Source organism: Urocitellus parryii, chromosome 4 (genome assembly GCF_045843805.1).
Source record: "Urocitellus parryii isolate mUroPar1 chromosome 4, mUroPar1.hap1, whole genome shotgun sequence".
NCBI lineage: Eukaryota > Metazoa > Chordata > Mammalia > Rodentia > Sciuridae > Urocitellus > Urocitellus parryii.
Genome location: NC_135534.1, coordinates 67,978,815 through 67,997,090, shown reverse-complemented (window position 1 = coordinate 67,997,090; position 18,276 = coordinate 67,978,815). Strand labels below are relative to the sequence as shown.

At 36.9% G+C, this 18,276-nt stretch overlaps 1 protein-coding gene and 1 pseudogene across 3 annotated transcripts in view; one reads left to right on the top strand and one right to left on the bottom strand.

Annotated features, from left to right (window-relative positions):
• Positions 1 to 2,299: 2,299 nt before the first annotated feature.
• Clns1a (chloride nucleotide-sensitive channel 1A) overlaps positions 2,300 to 18,276 on the top strand; it is a 54,308-nt gene continuing 38,331 nt past the window's right edge. For all 3 annotated transcript variants that reach the window (XM_026387288.2, XM_026387289.2, XM_026387287.2), the window contains exons 1-3: positions 2,300 to 2,503; positions 12,230 to 12,366; positions 18,104 to 18,205. In XM_026387288.2, coding sequence (XP_026243073.1) covers positions 2,364 to 2,503; positions 12,230 to 12,366; positions 18,104 to 18,205 — 379 coding nt within the window. In that variant the 5' untranslated portion in view covers positions 2,300 to 2,363. The remainder of the gene's footprint in view (positions 2,504 to 12,229; positions 12,367 to 18,103; positions 18,206 to 18,276) is intronic.
• On the bottom strand, positions 9,291 to 9,770 carry LOC113181678 (RING finger protein 11 pseudogene; annotated as a pseudogene).

The following is an 18,276-nucleotide window of genomic DNA, read 5'->3' as shown; positions in this document are numbered from 1 at the left end:
AACTCTTACTACTAAAAGTCTGAAATCTTTATGGGTTAGGGATATAGCTCGGTTGGTAAAGTGTTTACCTTGCATGCACAAGGCCCTGGGTTCGATCCCCAGCACCACAAAAAAAATAAAGAAAAAAAAACAGTAAAATGAACCTCTGTCAACTATTTCAAGAGGTGGAAGTTTACACTGAAAATGCTGGACTTGGAATAAAAAGGCAGGAATCTAATTACTAGTATTGGGAACTAGTATTATTTTAAAATATTTTTAGTTGCCAATGAATATTTTATTTATTTGTATGTAGTGCTGAGAATATTGCATGCTAAGCAAGAGCTCTACCACTGAGCCACAACTCCAGCCCCATGGATATTCTTCAGCAAATCACTTGAATCTTCTGATCTTCAGTTTTATATGTAAAGTGTGCATAATTATAGCTACCCTGCCTACCCCACAGAATTACTATAAAGTTCAAAGGAAATAATGGGTAAGAAAAGCCTTCATTTAAAAAGCAAAACTCTGCATAAATATAAGAATAATGTGTTAACTGCCTACTGCTTAAGTTATTCACAGGAATTTACATAAAAGGCAGAAAGTACAAATTCGCCTCTTCCAATTCTTGGTGATATGCTTCAGTTGGCTTTTAAATGTATTTTCATAAAAGCATCCTCTGAACCTGGCACTGTAATGGGTGCAGGAAGGGCTCTTTCTCCTGGCTTGGGATGTAGCTCAGTGGTAGAGCACTAGGCTAGCATGCTCATAGCCCTAGGATTGATCTCTGGAAAAAAATTAGAAAGCTCCTTGTCATAGCTAAGATCCCTTTCTTAAGTTTTTATCAGTTATAACCTTGGTTAAAATAGGCATTTTATCCAAGTGATGCACTTGGGCAGTGACTTATTTTAAATGACACTGTGAAAACTAGGTCAAATTAATATGAAAATATTATACTTGTTTCAGCCAATTTTTTCCTGTATTATATAGGGAATTCCATTTCTGAGCATAGCATTGGTTATTCAATCAAATAGCCAGTCACAAATAAATGTCCTATGTGCAACCTCAATCTGGTCACTTCTCAAGTTAGATTTACAAACTATTTTCAAAGCCTCTTTCTCCTCCTGAAGTCACCTTGGGGAACTGAGTCAGCATCCACTCATACTCTTACACTGGAAATTTAGAAAGATGTAACATTTCTCTCTTCTTCATGCATCCTGATCTTCACCTTCACAACCATCTTCCCCACGATCTATTCTAAGATAGCTGTGGAATCCTTACTGCCAGTGTTGCCTATAGTAGGGCAAAGAAAGACTCCTCTCTTTCTGTGTAGTGTGCCCCGCCCCGAGTCTTGCTACCAACAAACTAATCCAGTTTAAAAATCTACATTCCGCGAAACTCTTGGGAAGATACAAATAAAACTACCCTACACGTCAGGTCCTCCAGGCTCAACAGTCTTACTGCATAGGTATCATCATCCTAATTTGATAAGCAAGAAAAGTGGAACCTACAGGACCAGGTCCCTCATGACACACTTTTGCTCTTGAATTTAATCCCTTATGTCTCATCTGTAAAACTGGGTCGATAATAGAAAATTTCTTCATATATTTGTCATAAAGAATTAAGAATAATACAAGTAACGTCCCTAGCAGTGTGTGGCATACAACACTCCGTTACTTCAGCCACTACTACAACTATTTTTCGCTGCTCTCATTACTTTTCTGTTAGGATCTAACGAAAAAGCAAATCAAGAGTTCCAGATCTGAGGGATTCTTTCCCCTTCAGAGCCCCATCTCCTTACTGCCTAGCTCTAATCCCCGCGTTAATTACCTCTTTGTGCTGGTGCCCGCCTGACAGGTGGGAATAGGTAGCTCCTGCGCTAGGGCGATGTCAGGACCTAGACTGATGTCTGTTGCGTGGCTGTGTAAAACTGACATGTGAACAGGTTCGGTGCGGCGGGAGCAGATGAAAAGAACCCAGCTAGATTTCTGACCTCTAGATGATTGTGGTCTCTATTTTCCTGTGCATCCTCAGGTGACTTCACGTCTCAGGCCCGTTTCCGCTTTTGTAGAAAAAGGCATAATAATATTCCTTGTACTTCGTCTCACAGGGCTGCTGTGACGACCTTGAAGTAGGATGTGCTAGAGAAAGTTCAATTATTCCAAGTGTAGGACCTTAGAAAGGGAGAGGGGGGAGTAGTGTCACGTGACAAATCCGGGCGTCAAAGAACTGTGAGCGCTTTGCCTAGAGCGTCTCATCTCTATGGTCGAGGGCGCTCAAATTCTGGTGCAGGCTAAGTTGTTCTTCCGGGTTGCTTGCCACCGCTTCCGGGGCGTGTTGCAGCGAGCGGGTATTGCTGTGTCTTAGCTTTCTGAGAACCTGTTTCGATGCTCCCGGGTACAATGAGCTTCCTAAAGAGTTTCCCGCCTCCGGGGCAGGATGAGGGGCTTCGGCAACAGCAGCCAGATACAGAGGCTGTGCTGAACGGAAAGGGCCTCGGTATCGGCACTCTTTACATCGCGGAGAGGTAGGGTCCCTTTTCACCAGCGATGGCCTCTGGCGCAGGCAGTGCAGAGGAGCGGGGCGATATGCGACCTCAGGGCTGCCGGGAGCAGAGCGCGTGCTGTGCGTCCTGGGGAAGACTCTATTATTCCACGGTGCCCTTCCCTGGAGCCTTTCTTTCTCCATTCTCCAGGTGGAATTTCCCACAGTTTGTGCTTTTCTACCCGCCTGTCTACTGGAGACCTGGAGCGTGCGTTGTCATTAGTTCATGGTCACGGTTAAGGTTTTGAGTTTTCGAATTCTGAGTTAGACTTTCGGTGTGCTTGTCTTTGTGAAAGAACTTGTGAGGAGGATGTTGCCCTGCATAGGATATGTAAGCTCAGAGCAAATTGTAGGGGATTTTGAAAGTTTGGTTAAGGAGTATAGATTTTCTTCTCTAGGTGTGGATGGGAAGAGGAACATCCTCAATCCCACGCACGCTGGGATTAGATCCAGAGGCACCTGACTTACGTTTTGGGGTCCTGGAAGGAATTTCTTTTATTTGAACACCTGTAGCACCTTGGAATTTCACAGACAGACGTGTCTTAAATATTGCTTTTGAAGTCCATGTTGACTTGACGTGTAACCCCCTTCTTCCAAACTGACAGTGACACGAGTCGTCCTTCGCAGACTCTGATTACCCCTTTTGCTTCCTTCTATAGCCATAGAATTCTCTGCTTTTTTTATATATTTATTTTTAGTTGTATTTGGACACAATACCTTTATTACTCTCATTTTTTTTTTTAATGTGGTGCCAAGAATCGAACCCAGGGTCTTGCGTGTGCGAGAAAAGTACTCTACCGCTGAGCCACAAGCGCAGCCCCAAATTCTCGGCTTTTAAAAGGTCATGTGATTATATTGGGCCACCCAGATAACAGGATAATCTCCCTATATTATTGTCTATTGATTAGTAAATTTAATTGCATTCCCAAAGTCCTTTCTGCCATTTAAAACATATTTACAGTCATGACACCAGGAAATAAATGTCTTGGAAGCCAAAATTCTGCCTACTAGAGTCCTGGCATAAAAGTTGTAAAGAACCTTGATTCAGAGGGAAATTTAGATGCTGGGCAAAGTTTAGGTTTTTTACCTAGTCACTGAGGAAGTATAGCTAGAAACAAAAGCAAATTTGGGATGAAGGGCAGGTCATGAGTTTGGTCTGGACATGTATGGAATAAACACATAAGTGTGTCTCTCCTAGGGGAGTGGTATTAAAGATTTGGAAGTCATTACAATAAATATTAACATATACTGATGGGAGTTGAATAACTCAAGAAGAGAACACTATAGGAGTTGGGGTTGTGGCTCAGTGGCAGAACGCTTGCCTCCAATGTGTGAGGCACTGGGTTCGATCCTCAGCATCACATAAAAGTAAATAAATAAATAATAAAGGTATTGTGTCCATCTACAATTTAAAAAAATATTTTTTAAAAAAAGAAGAGAACACTATAGATAGAACCTTGTGGATACAACTACATGAAGAGGTGAGTCATGGAAGAAGAATAAAGACAGATAAAATCAAAAAAGCGTCTGTTGGGTATCGACAAGAAGATCTTTAATCTTGGGGACAACAGTTTCTTTTAAATAGTAAAAGCTAGAGCACAGATATATTTCAAACCCTTATACAATCTTTTTTCTTCATTGCATGTCCATACATTGGTTCTTCTTTCTAGAATTTCTTTTTTGGGAATATCTGGTACTTGATTTTGTATTTTGAAAAGTTTCAGACTTAAAGAAAAGCTGCAAGTGTTATTAACACTTCTTATAAAGATTCATTACTGAGGCTGGGGCTCAGTGGTAGAGCCTTGGCCTTGTATATATGAGACACTGGGTTCAATCCTCAGTACCACATAAAAATAAATACATAAAGATACTGTGTTCATCTACAGCTAAAAAAAATATTTAAAAAAAAAGATTTATTACTTGTTAACATTTTACCATATATCTTTTTTTCTTGAGCTGTTGGAGAATTACAGGCATGTTTTTCACCTCATCTTAAATACATTAACATATACTTCTGAAGAACAAGGACAATCACAACCCAGTTGTCACACTCAGGAAGTATTAAATCCTTTTAAGATTTTATCTGTTTTTTTTTAAAGTTTTGATTTATAATCAACTTTTCACTAACAAATTTCTCATTTCTTTAAGAAAACATTTTTTTGTAATACGTGTGTAAAAATTGTATATATAATGTACAAGTTATGTATGTATAAAATATAATTTTTTGAGATTTCTTTTTTTCATATTTTTACTTGTGTGTTGTAGCTGTACATAATTGTGGGATTTGTTGATATATATTTATGCATTCATACAACATAGCAATATAATTTGGTCAGTATTACCCATTATTTTCCCCTGCCCCCCCCTCCCACCCGCCATCTCTTTCCTTTACTGGTCTCCCTTCAATTTTCATGATCTTCACCACCACCACCTTTCTTTGTCCTCTCTAGCTTCCACATATGAGAGAAAACACATGACCCTTGACTTTGAGTTTGGCTTATTTAACTTAACCTAATGTTTTCAAAATTCCATCCATTTTCCTGCAAATTACATAATTTCATCTTCTTTGTGGTTGAATAAAACTCCATTGTGTATATATACACATTTTGTTTATCCATAAATAATTATAATTAAACCAACACTTGGATATCTGTATATATCTCTTCACTCACCATTACCCCACCTCCTTGTTTATCCCCCTTTTTTGTTCTTTCCCACCTAGCATTCCAAGTTTTTAACATACTGGAAAGTCTTCCTGAAGAATGTGACAAATGATAATTAACAGCCAGGTGAATGGGGAAATGTTCTAATTAGAATAAACAAGATAGCTAGATGCAAGGTTGAAAACCATTATTCTGTGTACCAGGATATGTATGTGTGTATTTCACATAGACACACACAGCATATACATGTATACCCAGTCCAGCAGTTCTTCAATAAACCTGGAGCAGGAGAGAGCCATATTCATGAGCATGGTTTATGATTATAACCCTTAGGCTTTGTGGAAGCTACTTTAGGATTTCAGGCAAAGAGGAATAGTGTCACATTTGACTTTTAGTAAATAGCTTCTAAAGTATGTATTCAAAGAAGTAAATTTTGCAGCCTTATTTTCAGAGTTCAGTTTTATAAGAAGTCGACTTTTTATCCAGATTAACAAAGGTATAGAGGCATGGATAATTCAAAATAGGCCACTTAAAACAGGTAAGATAGATAATTAAGTAACAAATAAATAACTGAAACTTAGAAAAAATTCCTTTTTGCATCTCATTCAGAATTAATTTTAAACCAAATAATTATGCCAATCCAAGTTTAAGACCTCTCTTGATCCCCTGTCCTGTTTTTTTTTTTTTTTTTATCCCATGCCAGGAATAAAGGACACTGACCATGCTTGTGCAAAAGCATGAGTTTAGCAAAAACATTTCTGAAATGCCAGCTACTTAGGAGACTGAAGCAGGATTGCTAGTTTGAGGCCAGCATGGTCAGCTTATTGAGACCCTGTTTTACAGCTTAAAAAAAGTACTAGGGATCTAGCTGAGTAGTTGAGTCTTTGCCTAGCATGGGCGAGGCCCTGAGTTCCCTTCCAAGCACTAAAAAGAAAAAAAAAAAAGAAAAAGAAAAAATTATCTCTACATGTTTACTGGCTAATTCTTTTTTTTTTTTTTTTTTTTTGACTCGGTTTTTTAGAACTGGGTGTAGTCAATTGTGTATTTTGGTTTGGGAGGAATTTTCTTCTAAAATACATGAAAAGAAACTAAAAAATCTGAACTTAATGATCAGGTAAAAATAACTTTTAAGTGCAATTTGTCCCTGTCCTAGGGTGCTGAATCCATTTCTATATATTACTGTGAGAGTTCCATTGGAAATGCTGTGCTAAGGCAGTAGTCTTGTCAGCAGTGAGCAACTACATAGCACTTATTATGGTTTTTAAATTGAAGTCTGTAATTTGATAGGCACTGATTCTATGTTTAGATTTCAAACATAAAATGTTTTGTGACTTTGAATGTTTGAAGTTATTTTGGACATTTAGGTATAGAATGTTCCTTTCTAAATTATGATCATACCAGAAGACTTTTGAGGTAAGAAAAGGGCAGTTTGTTTTAAGATAAAATGGTTTTAGTAGAGCGATTCTCTGGTCCACGAACACTCTTCTATCTCTACATTAAGAAGAAAGAAACAAACAGAAAAGGCGCATACATCGCACAGTCTAATTACATGATAAAACCTGTTTCTTTGAACTGTTGGGGATGAGTCATTTTGAAAAATAATTTCTAGAGTTCTTTTTTTAATATTTATTTTTTTAGGTGTATTTGGACACGAGGCCTTTATTTATCTATGTATTTATTTATTTATTTTTATATGGTGCTGAGGATCCAACCCAGGGCCTCGCATGTGCCGGGCGAGCGCTGTACCTGAGCTACAACCCCAGCCCCAATTTCTAGAGTTTTTATCACTTCATGCTCTCTACAGTTTTAAGCCACCCAGATTTTCCTTTTCTTTCTTTTTTTTTTTTTTTTTTGCCCTTCACAGCTGTATTATAACTTTATTTAACAACTCAGTAAAAGCCAAAATTGATGGATTTTAACATGATATGTGGAGAACAAAGTCAAGGGATATAAAGTGCCCCAAAAATCATTCTGTTCAATACCAGTGCCTTCAATATTACCAAACTTCTGTGAAAGAAGCCTTATAATAAAGAAAGACTAAAATCAGTATAAAACATTTTTTAAAAAAGCTCATTTAGCAATTCTGACAATCTAGAAAAGAAGGTCTGACTATAATACCGGATAACAGACATCATGTTTTAAGTAGAAAACACAAGAACCAAAAGTAATTATCACTGAAAATATTGCATAACTTCAGCTGTTTCCTCCAAATTTGCTTTATATAATTGTATGGATATAAATTAACGAACAAAAATTTAAGCAAGATACATTAACAATTTAACAGAACCCGATAATCTGATTTCTTCCAATTTTTCTCAAATTCATTTGAGTGTTTCCATCAGGTGCTCTTAAGGAAATCAACATATGGCTACTACAGTTGGATGTCAAATTAAGTACTTATATATACTAAATTCTTCTATAATACAATTATGAAGAATCTTTAAGGAACTTATGTTTTGTAAGTAGAAAAGTGTTAGAGTCAAACATTCAACTCAACAAAAATAAGAAACATTTCTGATTCCTCTGTTAGGTGTAGACTGCTTCCCCTTTTGCTAATGAATGTTGTTTAGCTGTAATATCACTGAGCTAAACAGATAAATCACCTTGAGTACATTGGAAAAATAAACACATGCTAAATGGATATACATTACTACTACATCTTTACTAGACCATCTCTACCTCTAACACTTCAGAAGCTTAGAGATTTAGAGTATTACATTAACTGCAAGAAAAATTAAAGGAGAAATTCCTTTTTAAGTCATGTTATAAAATTCTGCATTTATGTACAAAACATGAATCACATTTACCTTTATTCTCCCTACTCAGTCTTGTCAATCACCTAGCAGGACTTAACAGATACCTCTCAAAGAAACAGAGACTGAGATGTGTTTACATAACTTCAGTAACCTCATCACTACAGTAATGAGAGATGCAGAATCCTTTTGCTATGGTTCAAGACAACAAGGAAGGAGAGATCACAAGAAAGAGAAATCAGGGCTGGGGATGTGGCTCAAGCGGTAGCGTGCTCGCCTGGCATGCGTGCGGCCTGGGTTCAGTCCTCAGCACCACATACAAACAAAGATGTTGTGTCCACCGAAAAAACTAAAAAATAAATATTAAAAAAATTCTCTCTCTCTCTTTCTCTCTCTCTCTCTATAAAAAAAAGAAAAAGAGAAATCAAAATTATTACAACTGAGAAACTACTTCTCATTAAGTTTTACCATGGTGCCACCTTCATTTTTACATAAGCATGGTGGCATAATTCAAGCTCAATAAATCAGAAATCTTAATATTTAAAATTTACCTTGACTTTCATTTATCACCATATTAACCAAAAGAATTAGATAAAACACATAGGAAAGGGTAATATTAAACCCACCTTGCTGAGTTGATTTATTGACACATTAACTCATTTTTATATAGAAAAGGGATAGTGCATCTCAGTTTGCTTACAAGCTAGGAGATCACTTAAAATTCTGCATTTCCTAACTGCAAACAGAATATAGCACTTACAACAGGTTATAAATAAACTGGTTTTCAAGCATAGAGTCAGCCCCAATGATAATATACTATTTATCTAGAAAAGGCAATGAATTCCATTTCCAATGGAAAAAAAGAACTATTCAAACAAGCTTAAGACTATTTGTGTGTGTGTGTGTGTGCCAGTGTTATAAAATGTAGCTTTTAATAAAACCTTCACCCAAATGCCATTAACTTCAGAAAAGAATTTGGTGGAGAGAAGAAAGTTATTTCATTTAGGAAAAATAACCACTATCTTTTTTCCTAATCTTCAACACGCACCATTTAAACATATACAGTTGCTTTAACACTTTACATAATTCCTATGTACTGGAGCAATAACAAGGTCTAAATACAATTATATTCTTAAACACTGGGTCAGGGCTTTACATAAAAATACCATCCTACTTCCCCCCCACCCAAGTTTCTAAAATATCATACTTTCTTCAACATCTGCATCCATCCAGGAATTTTTAGGAAACTTTTTGTGCATGATCTTAATTCCTAATCCCTGGCTCTTTGCGCTCAGTGACGAAAGATCAAAACCACCAAAAATGATGGTTCACTTGAAGTCAGAGAGACCCTGGCTCAATTAGTCTCATAGAATGAGAGCAGTGCTGCATCAACTGGCTCCATGCAGGAGGGGCAAGTGAAGGATCTCAACAACCAGTCATCTATACAGTCCAGGTGATGTGCATGCACAGAAGAAATCAAATTGGGTCCCCATAAACAAAGTCAATCATACAGATCACACACTCCCGGATCTTTTTTTCTGATCCATCTCTTCCAGGGTCATAAACTCCTTCAGGCAGATGCTGTGTAAGGCCTATTCTTTGAGCTATCCTGATTTGTTCCTCTTCAGTCAGCTGAGTTGCTAGCCGAGTCTGGCTAGGTGTTTGATGATAAACTGGAACTGGAACTTGTTCCTGATATGGCGGTGGCGGCTCCTGATCCGGCTCTGTCCCCTCGCCAAAGCTAGCCTGGTTGGACCGAGACTCGTGAAGCAGGGAGATGTCATCCGAGGTGGGAGATTTGAGACAGTTCCCCATCTTCCAGGGCTGGGGTGTGTGGTCTTTGCGCCGTTCTGGCGGTCTTCTCCTGGCTTTCTTTTTTTTGTACCAGGGATTGAACCCAGGGGCCCTCAACCACTGAACCATATCCCTAGCCATTTTTTGTATTTTATTTAGAGACAGGGTCTTCCTAGTTGCTTGGGGCCTTGCTAAGTTGCTGAGGTTGGTTTTGAACTCATGATTCTCCTGCCTCAACCTCCTGAGCCATTGGGATTATAGGCATGTGCCACTGCACTCAGCAATGGCTTTCAATTTTTTAAAAAGCTGCCATTAACTGGGAGGCTGAGGCAGGAGGATCACAAGTTCAAGGCCAGTCTCAGCAAGTTAGTGAGGCCCTAAGCAACTTAATGAAACTGTCTCAAGATACAAAATAAAAAGGGCTGGAAATGTAGCTAGTGCTAAAGCACTTCAGGGTTCAATCCCTAGTACCAAGAAGAAAAAAAAAAGATACAGTTATATTGCCTTCAGTATATTTATGGAATTAAACAGTTAATTACCATAGTCTTTAATACACTGCCTTTGTTTTTTCTTTGTGGGGATGGAGATCTTGCACATGCTAGGTATGCTGTAGCATACCATGCTAAACATGTGTTCTATCACTGAACTACAGCCCCAGCCCTTTTTAATTTTTTTTTGTTTTGGGACAGGATCTCACTAAATTGTCCAGGTTGACCTCAAATTTGCAGTCCTTCTGCCTTAGTCTCCCAAGTAGCTGGGATTATAGAGGTGCTTCTCCATGCTCAGACCTGCCTTTGCTTTTAATAATGCTTTGGATAACTGAGGATCATGTGTTATATACTTGTTATATTGTTCTAGAAAGACTTGAGTGTAGAATTCAACCTCCTCTTCACACTGAATGTGAACAGTTCAGACTGCCATACTGTCCTTGTTCCTGCCCAAGGGAGTCCTGGATTCTCCTATTATACTTTTGTTTTTGATTGGGTAGATATTAGGTACCTCAGCTTATTAAAAGTGTATAGAAAAATTTGGGGCTGGGGTTATGGCTCAATGGTAGAGTGCTCGCTTCACACAAGCGAGATCCTGGGTTCGATCCTCACCATCACATAAAAATAAATAAGTGAAATAAAGGTATTGTGTCCAACTATAACTAAAAAATAAATATTTTTAAAAAAAGAAAATTGAGGGGCTGGGATTGTGGCTCGACTAGCACGGGCGGGACCTGGGTTCGATCCTCAGCACCACATAAAAATAAAGGCATTATGTTGTATCCATCTACACCTAAAAAATAAATATTTTTTTAAAAAAGAAAGAAAATAGAGTGATATGGGAATATTGTTGAATTAACTTCTTTACTTATGTATTTGTTTATTATTTAGTGGTAAGGATGAACCCAGGGCCTCATACATGCTAAGCATCTTCTCTACTGCTGAGCTATACCTCTAACCCCTTAAGTTCTTTTTTAAATTCTCTTTATTGAGGTAATTCACATAGTTTACTGACTTGGTAGTTATCACCACAATCAATTTTAGAATATTTCTAAGATATTCCAGCAAGGTTCCTTAGCAGTCATTCTCTTGTTTCCTACCAGCCCTAGATATCTACCATACTACATGAACTTGTACTACAAAAACAATTTTTGTGCTTCCTTTGTGATCTTTTTGCTAATTTCTGCTAAGTGATATATTCCAAATGGGTAGTTATTACCAAAAAATTAGGCAATACCTATTCAAAATTCAATGTACTGATTTTGGTGATATGTGTCTTTTGTCATATCAATAAAATATTTGCATGTGACCACTTTTGAGGGAAAACTAGACCTAGATTTTTTATAGCTTTTTCCTCAAGCTGGGAATAAAGTGAAAATCTTCATAGTGTGTATCTCTTGTGATTGTGATTATAGCCATTTTAAATGTGTATCATTTAGTGTAAAATTAATGGGGAAATTGGTGATTCAAATACTCATTGCATGCTTACGTGCTGAGCCCTATGCTAATGTTTTCAAAGAATGTTACAGGAATGTGACAAGTCAGGTTCTGCTGTCAAGTAGCAGGTTATATGTAAGATTCATTTCTACAGAGTAAAGCCCTAATTGTATGTTACTGAGCATAAGTGGGGCTTAGGAACAGAGGAGATTATTATAGACTGTGGTAATTGAAAGGAGAGCTCATGGAATTGCTGGGGACTTAACTAGATAAGGAAGATTGGCAAAAGGAAATAGGGTACCTGAAGACAATCCAAATAAAAATAAATCACTTTTAAAAAATTGCATTTTAAATCTATTTTAATTTATAGCTGGTAGAAAATAAGGTATAACAGATTTGGTCTTAAAGACAATTCAGTTCCTGCTGCTAAATTTTCTTATTTTAGGAATGTTTCTAAAAACTTAATTTGGATTTATTCACATGCATGAAAGTATCTAGGCTGAATCTTTATAAACTTTGGAATATTGTTAGGATTCAGTTTCTAAAAATAATCTATTTAAAACATGTTTTTCAGCCGCCTGTCTTGGTTAGATGGTTCTGGATTAGGATTCTCACTGGAATACCCCACCATTAGTTTACATGCGGTGTCCAGGGACCTAAATGCTTATCCTCGAGAGCATTTGTATGTTATGGTGAATGCCAAATTTGGAGGTATGTATAGTGTAATTTATTCTAGTGCTTCCTTTGGTGGTAAAGTGTATTTCAAAAGCAGTCTTTATTTGATTGAGATGGAATCTCATTATGTTACCTAGATTTGTCCCTAACTCTTAGGCTCTGGGCTCAAGCCATCCTTCTTGCCTCAGGCTCTCAAGTAGCTGGGACTATAGGCACATGCTACCATGCCCGTCTTGAAAGCAACCTTTTTTTTTTTTTTTTTTTTGGTGCTAGGGAGTGAATCCAGGGCCTTGTGCATGTGAAGCAAGCACTCTACCAACTGAGCTATATCCCCAGCCAGAAAGCAATCTTTGATAAAAATCAATGTAATTTAGACATGAATTTGTGATAATAATGGGCATTTATTTTGTGTACCTGCCTTTTATTTTTTATTTTACTTACTATTTATTTGCACTTAGAAGTTTTTGTTATTTTGGATATATATTTCTACTTTTTTCTCTTGAGTTTAATTCTTTATTATCTTTGTCTTTGTAAAGAAAGGCACCCTTTAAAGGCTTGTATTATATATTTTTTGTTTCTAAGAATTTAGAATAAAAGTGTTTTTGTTTTGTTACAATAGTTCTCAGCAGGTAGATAGGGAGGATTTTCATGCCTCTCACCTCAGCCCTCCATTTCGCCACATTTGGAAATGACATTTTTGATTATTGAGGGGCAAGAATCCTTAGATGCCAAGGATCCTGCTAAATATCCTACAGTGCACGAGGCAGCCCCTCACAACAGGAATTATCCAGTCCAAATGTCAGTAGTACCAAGGTTGAGAAGTCTGGTTTACAAAATTTCCAAGATTGTATGATAGACATAATTAAAAAGATTGAAAGTATGGTGAAATAAGGCATGGTAGCATGTAATCCCATCGACTCTGGGGGCTGAGGTGGGAGAACTGCAAGTTGGAAGTCAGCCTCAGCAACTTAGCAAGGACTTAAGCAACTTCTGAGACTTTGTCTCAAAATAAAAAATAAAAAGGGCTGCAGGTGTAGCTCAGCTGTAAAGACCCTCTGGGCTAAGTCTCCAGTATCAAAAACAAAAATGTATAGTGAAGTGGTTTTCTTCTAAGATAATAGGTTATTTTTCTTTAATAGAATATATAACAGAAAATCCCAAAGAGTTTGCCTCCTTAAGTATTGCTCCTTGGGGCTGGGGATGTGGCTCAAGCGGTAGCGCGCTCGCCTGGCATGCGTGCGGCCCGGGTTCGATCCTTAGCACCACATACCAACAAAGATGTTGTGTCCGCCGAGAACTAAAAAATAAATATTAAAAATTCTCAAAAAAAAAAAAAAAAAGTATTGCTCCTTTAGGGTTTTCATATGCTTCCAGATATAATATGACCATTTATATTCAGTTGTGACACTCATTATTAATTTTTAGGACTTTGGCAAGCCCTGTCTCATTAAGTGCTAAAGACTAATTCAATGCTCTGAAAATATATTTGTTATAAGATTTTAAATTCTTGCCATTAGGAAAGCTTCAAAGAGAGATTTTAAAAACTCTAGTGAAGTTTAAAAATGAGGACAAGGAAAAGTAAAAGGCTGTTGAACTTGAGGTGTAGGATAATTTCTTGATGAGATGTTAGGCTCAGAAGTTCACTCACTAGGTAAATGCAACTTTTAGCTTTTTGTTAATGTAACAAGATACCTGAGGTAACCAACTTAATAAGGGAAAGGTTTGTTTTGGTTCACTTGGCCCTATTGCTTTGGGCCTGTAGTGGCACAATACATCATGGTAGGAATACATGGTAGAATAGGCCTATTCATCTCATAGCGGCCAAAAAGCAAAAAAAGAATGTGGGACTGGGGTCCCAGTATCTCCACTGAGGGCATAACCTAATTTCTTTCTACCAGTCCCCTTATCCTAAAGGTTCCACCAACTTCTAATAGCTTCATAGGCTGGTAACCAAACTTTTACCATGTGGGCCTTTTAATGACATTCAAGATTCAAACTGAAGTGTTAAGAGAATCATGTGTTGTGTTTAGTCACGCATAGAAATGCAAAGCCTTAGAGATATTCTTGTCAGTCAATTCCAGATGCTGATGTGTTAGTGCCGAGTGTAACTTAGTGACAGAATGTGTGCTTAACATACATGAGACCCTAGGTTCAATCTCCAGCACCAAAAACAAAACAAATACCACTGTAAAATACCCCTAAATAGTGTTAGGCATTGGCACTGGGTACTTGTCAGTAAAAAAGCTAGAGAGTTAAGGTTCAGGCAAATACTGGCTAAAGAGATAAAGAATACTAAATAAGGAAACTCTGGGTGGTTAACTTGCTAGGCAAGTCGTTTTCTCTGAGCATCTGTTTCATCCAAAAAATTAAGAGGATTTTACTAGTCTTCAATTCTGAAACCTGGCTACATATTAGATATATCTGGGATCTTGTTAAAAATGCAAATGCTTAGCTGGTTGTGGTGGAGCATCCCAGCTACTCAGGAGACCGAGGCAGGAGAATCTCAAGTTCTAGGCCAGCCTGAGCAACTTAGTGAGACCCTGCCTCAAAATACAAAGATAAAATGTGCTGCGATGTGGCTCAATGGTAGAGAGCTTGCCTAGCATGCACAGAGCCTTGAGTTTGATCCCTAATACCCACCTTTGCTTACACAAAGCAAATCTTTGAAGTTCTGAACTTCAAGAAATGGGACAATTCAGTAGGTTTTAGGTAGATATTTTAAACTCTGCTCTTTGGGAGCCTGAGGCAGGAGGATCGTGAGTTCAAAGCCAGCCTCAGCAACTTTTCAAGGCCCTAAGCAACTCTGTGAGGCCCTGTCTCTAAATAAAATTTTTAAAGGGGCTGGGGATGTGGCTCTGTGGTTATATTGCCCTGGGTTCAATCCCTGGTACCAAAAAAAACCCCAAAAAACTTGTGTTCTATGTGATTATTTGCTTGAAATTGATGAGATTATGATTGATCCTTTCTTAGAAAAATATGTGAAGACTTTTCCAGCTTTCTAGAAAGTAGTTTCTCCTGCGACACAAAATCTCCTTTAAAATGACCATCAGCTCATTGTTAAGATTAGAGTATCTTTAAATAATCTATTTTTAAAATTCATTCCCATTGTTGAAAATTTATAAAGGTTTAGAGAGACATAGTTTGGATGCTACTGCAGTGACCTAGCATGAGATGGTAAGTGTTGGTGATGGTTGTAATCTTTTTGGATTGTAAAAATGCTATACATTTTTATTTTTTGCCTTAAGGTAGATTCAAACTGTAGTGTTAAAAGAATCATGAGGATATAAAAGAATTAATAATATTAGTTATAGATGGTAAGTGTTGGTGATGGTTATAATCTTTTTGGATTGTAAAAATGCTATACATTTTTATTTTTTGCCTTAAGGTAGATTCAAACTGTAGTGTTAAAAGAATCATGAGGATATAAAAGAATTAATAATATTAGTTATATCTGGGGAGATGAACTAGAGGTAGGAACTTTTTCTTTTAATACATTTAGACTCTTCCATTTATTTTTATACAAGCATTTATTTTATTATTTTAAAAAGTAATATTCAATTATAGAATAGTAATTACAGTGTGACAATTTTATTTTTTAAAGTGTATTGAAAAAGTTTGGTAGTACTAAGTAACTTATTCTACTATTTAGAATTATTTATTTAGAGTTCTCCAGTATTTTTATATTGCTCTACTTGTTTACAGAAGGTAGGGGTGTGGGTGGGTGTCTGTCCCCTCCCAATAGTGGAAATTGAACCAAGGGGTGCCCTACCATGGAGTTACATCCCCATCCACTTTTATTTTTTATTTCAAGAGTCTTTCTTAGTTGTGTAGAGCTGGCATGGAACTCAGAATCCTACTGCCTCAGAACCCCACAATGGCTAGGATTATAGGCATGTGCCATTGCCCAGCTAGGAGACATGTATATTATATTTAACAATATAATAACATTAGAAACAGAAAATCTGTCACTTCAAACTACTAATACTGGCCATTTGGGTTTTTTTCCTTATTGCTTATTTGTATGTTTTTCACTAATCTATAATAAACTTACATGACATAAAGGGTTTAGTGGATAGTGCCCCTATAATTGATCCCTGCAAATAGAATTGCTACACTAAGATTATACTTTGGGGTCTGAGGAAATGGTTCGGTGTTAAGAGTGCTTGCCTGGCATGCATGAGGCCGTAGGTTTGATGCCCAGCTCTACCAAAAAAAAAAAGGAGGGGAGGAGGAGTACCTTTCTACCTCATCTTCATCCACATGGAAAATTAACATTTTCTTAAAATGGTAACTTTGTTATAGCAAAACTTATATTTTTAAGATTACTAATTTGGAATGTGTTTTAATGTTTTGGGGGCCTACTTAAATATTTTGGTGACCTATATTTTTTATTATGAAAAAATTCAAACATTGAAAAGTACAGAGAATAATAAACATTTTTCTGTTATTCAATATCCAGCATAAATTTTAACGTTTTCATAATTACTAGACTTTTAAAAATTATTTTGTCAGTACTTTCAAACCCTTTTTTGTCTGACTTCCCATTTGATCCCCTACTCTTTAAATTGAGAGTCAAACAGTATCATGAGGTTTATGTGTTCTTCCTTTTTTTTTTTTTTAAATAAGGATTTTCCATATGGAATTTTCTTTTTTTCCTTTAGAGAGAGAGAGAGAGAGAGAGAGAATTTTTTAATGTTTATTTTTTAGTTTTTGGCGGACACAACATCTTTGTTTGTATGTGGTGCTGAGGATCGAACCCGGGCCGCACGCATGCCAGGGAGCGCGCTACCGCTTGAGCCACATCCCCAGCCCCCTTATGTGTTCTTCTATCTATGCTTTTAACTTTTACTGAAATGTATATGCCCATAAGCAATATAAGGGTTTTGTGTGGTGTTTTAACATTTTAATGTAATTGATGTTATACATACATTCTGCAGCTAGCTTTTTCATTCAGTTTTATTTTTAAAATGTATTCATGTCAAAGTATATGTATCCCAAATTTGTTCATTTTTTAACAGTTGTCTATAAAATATGATTAGGTTACAATGCATCTGTTTCCTTTTCTTGAATATTCAGTTTATTTTTTATATTTTTATTAGTACATGCTTAAATGTGTAACGTGGTTGTAGCAATTTCCACTTGCACCAGCACATACTCCTTTCTCTCAACATTTGTCTCTATACCCCCACCCCCCACCCCATGAAACTCAGGGCCTCCCAAATGCTGAACAAGTGCTCTGCCACTAAGCTAAGTCAGTTCTCTTTGAACAGTTTTGGGGAGGTTTTTTGTTGTTGTTGTCTTCAGACTGTTTAATTTATCTGTTGGGTCAGTTAACTTCCATGGGCTTTAGTTTTTTTCATCTGTGAATTATTAGTTGTCAATCACATCAGTGGATACACACTGCTTCTGAACCCTTTGCTTTAACATGAAAAGTAATAAAACAAATGATAGTGGAATCACTGTGGCTCTGTGGGAACCCTGAAATCCTTAGGAATCAGTGAAGCACAATGTGACTAACCAGAAACTATCCAGAGTCTCATCACCACCAGTGCTAGGGATTTATCACAGGGCCTTGAACATAATAGGCAAGTGCTGTAGCACTGAGCTACACCCCTAGAACTTTTTCTAGCTCTAAAATAACTGTAAGAAAAAAATGAATTGTAGTTTTTCAGATGTATCAAAAAGTGTCTCTTAGGAAATTCTTCTAGCTTTTTTTTTTCCAAAAAATCAAATGAGTAATATCATTAAAAAGTTATTTTTATTATCTTTCTAGAAGAATCAAAAGAATCTCTTGCTGATGAAGAGGAGGAAGACAGTGATGATGATGTTGAACCTATTACTGAATTTAGATTTGTGCCTAGTGATAAATCAGCATGTGAGTGTTTTATAGCATTTATCTTTTGTCTTTATGTACCAAGCATTCCCCCATTGACGCACCATTACCTC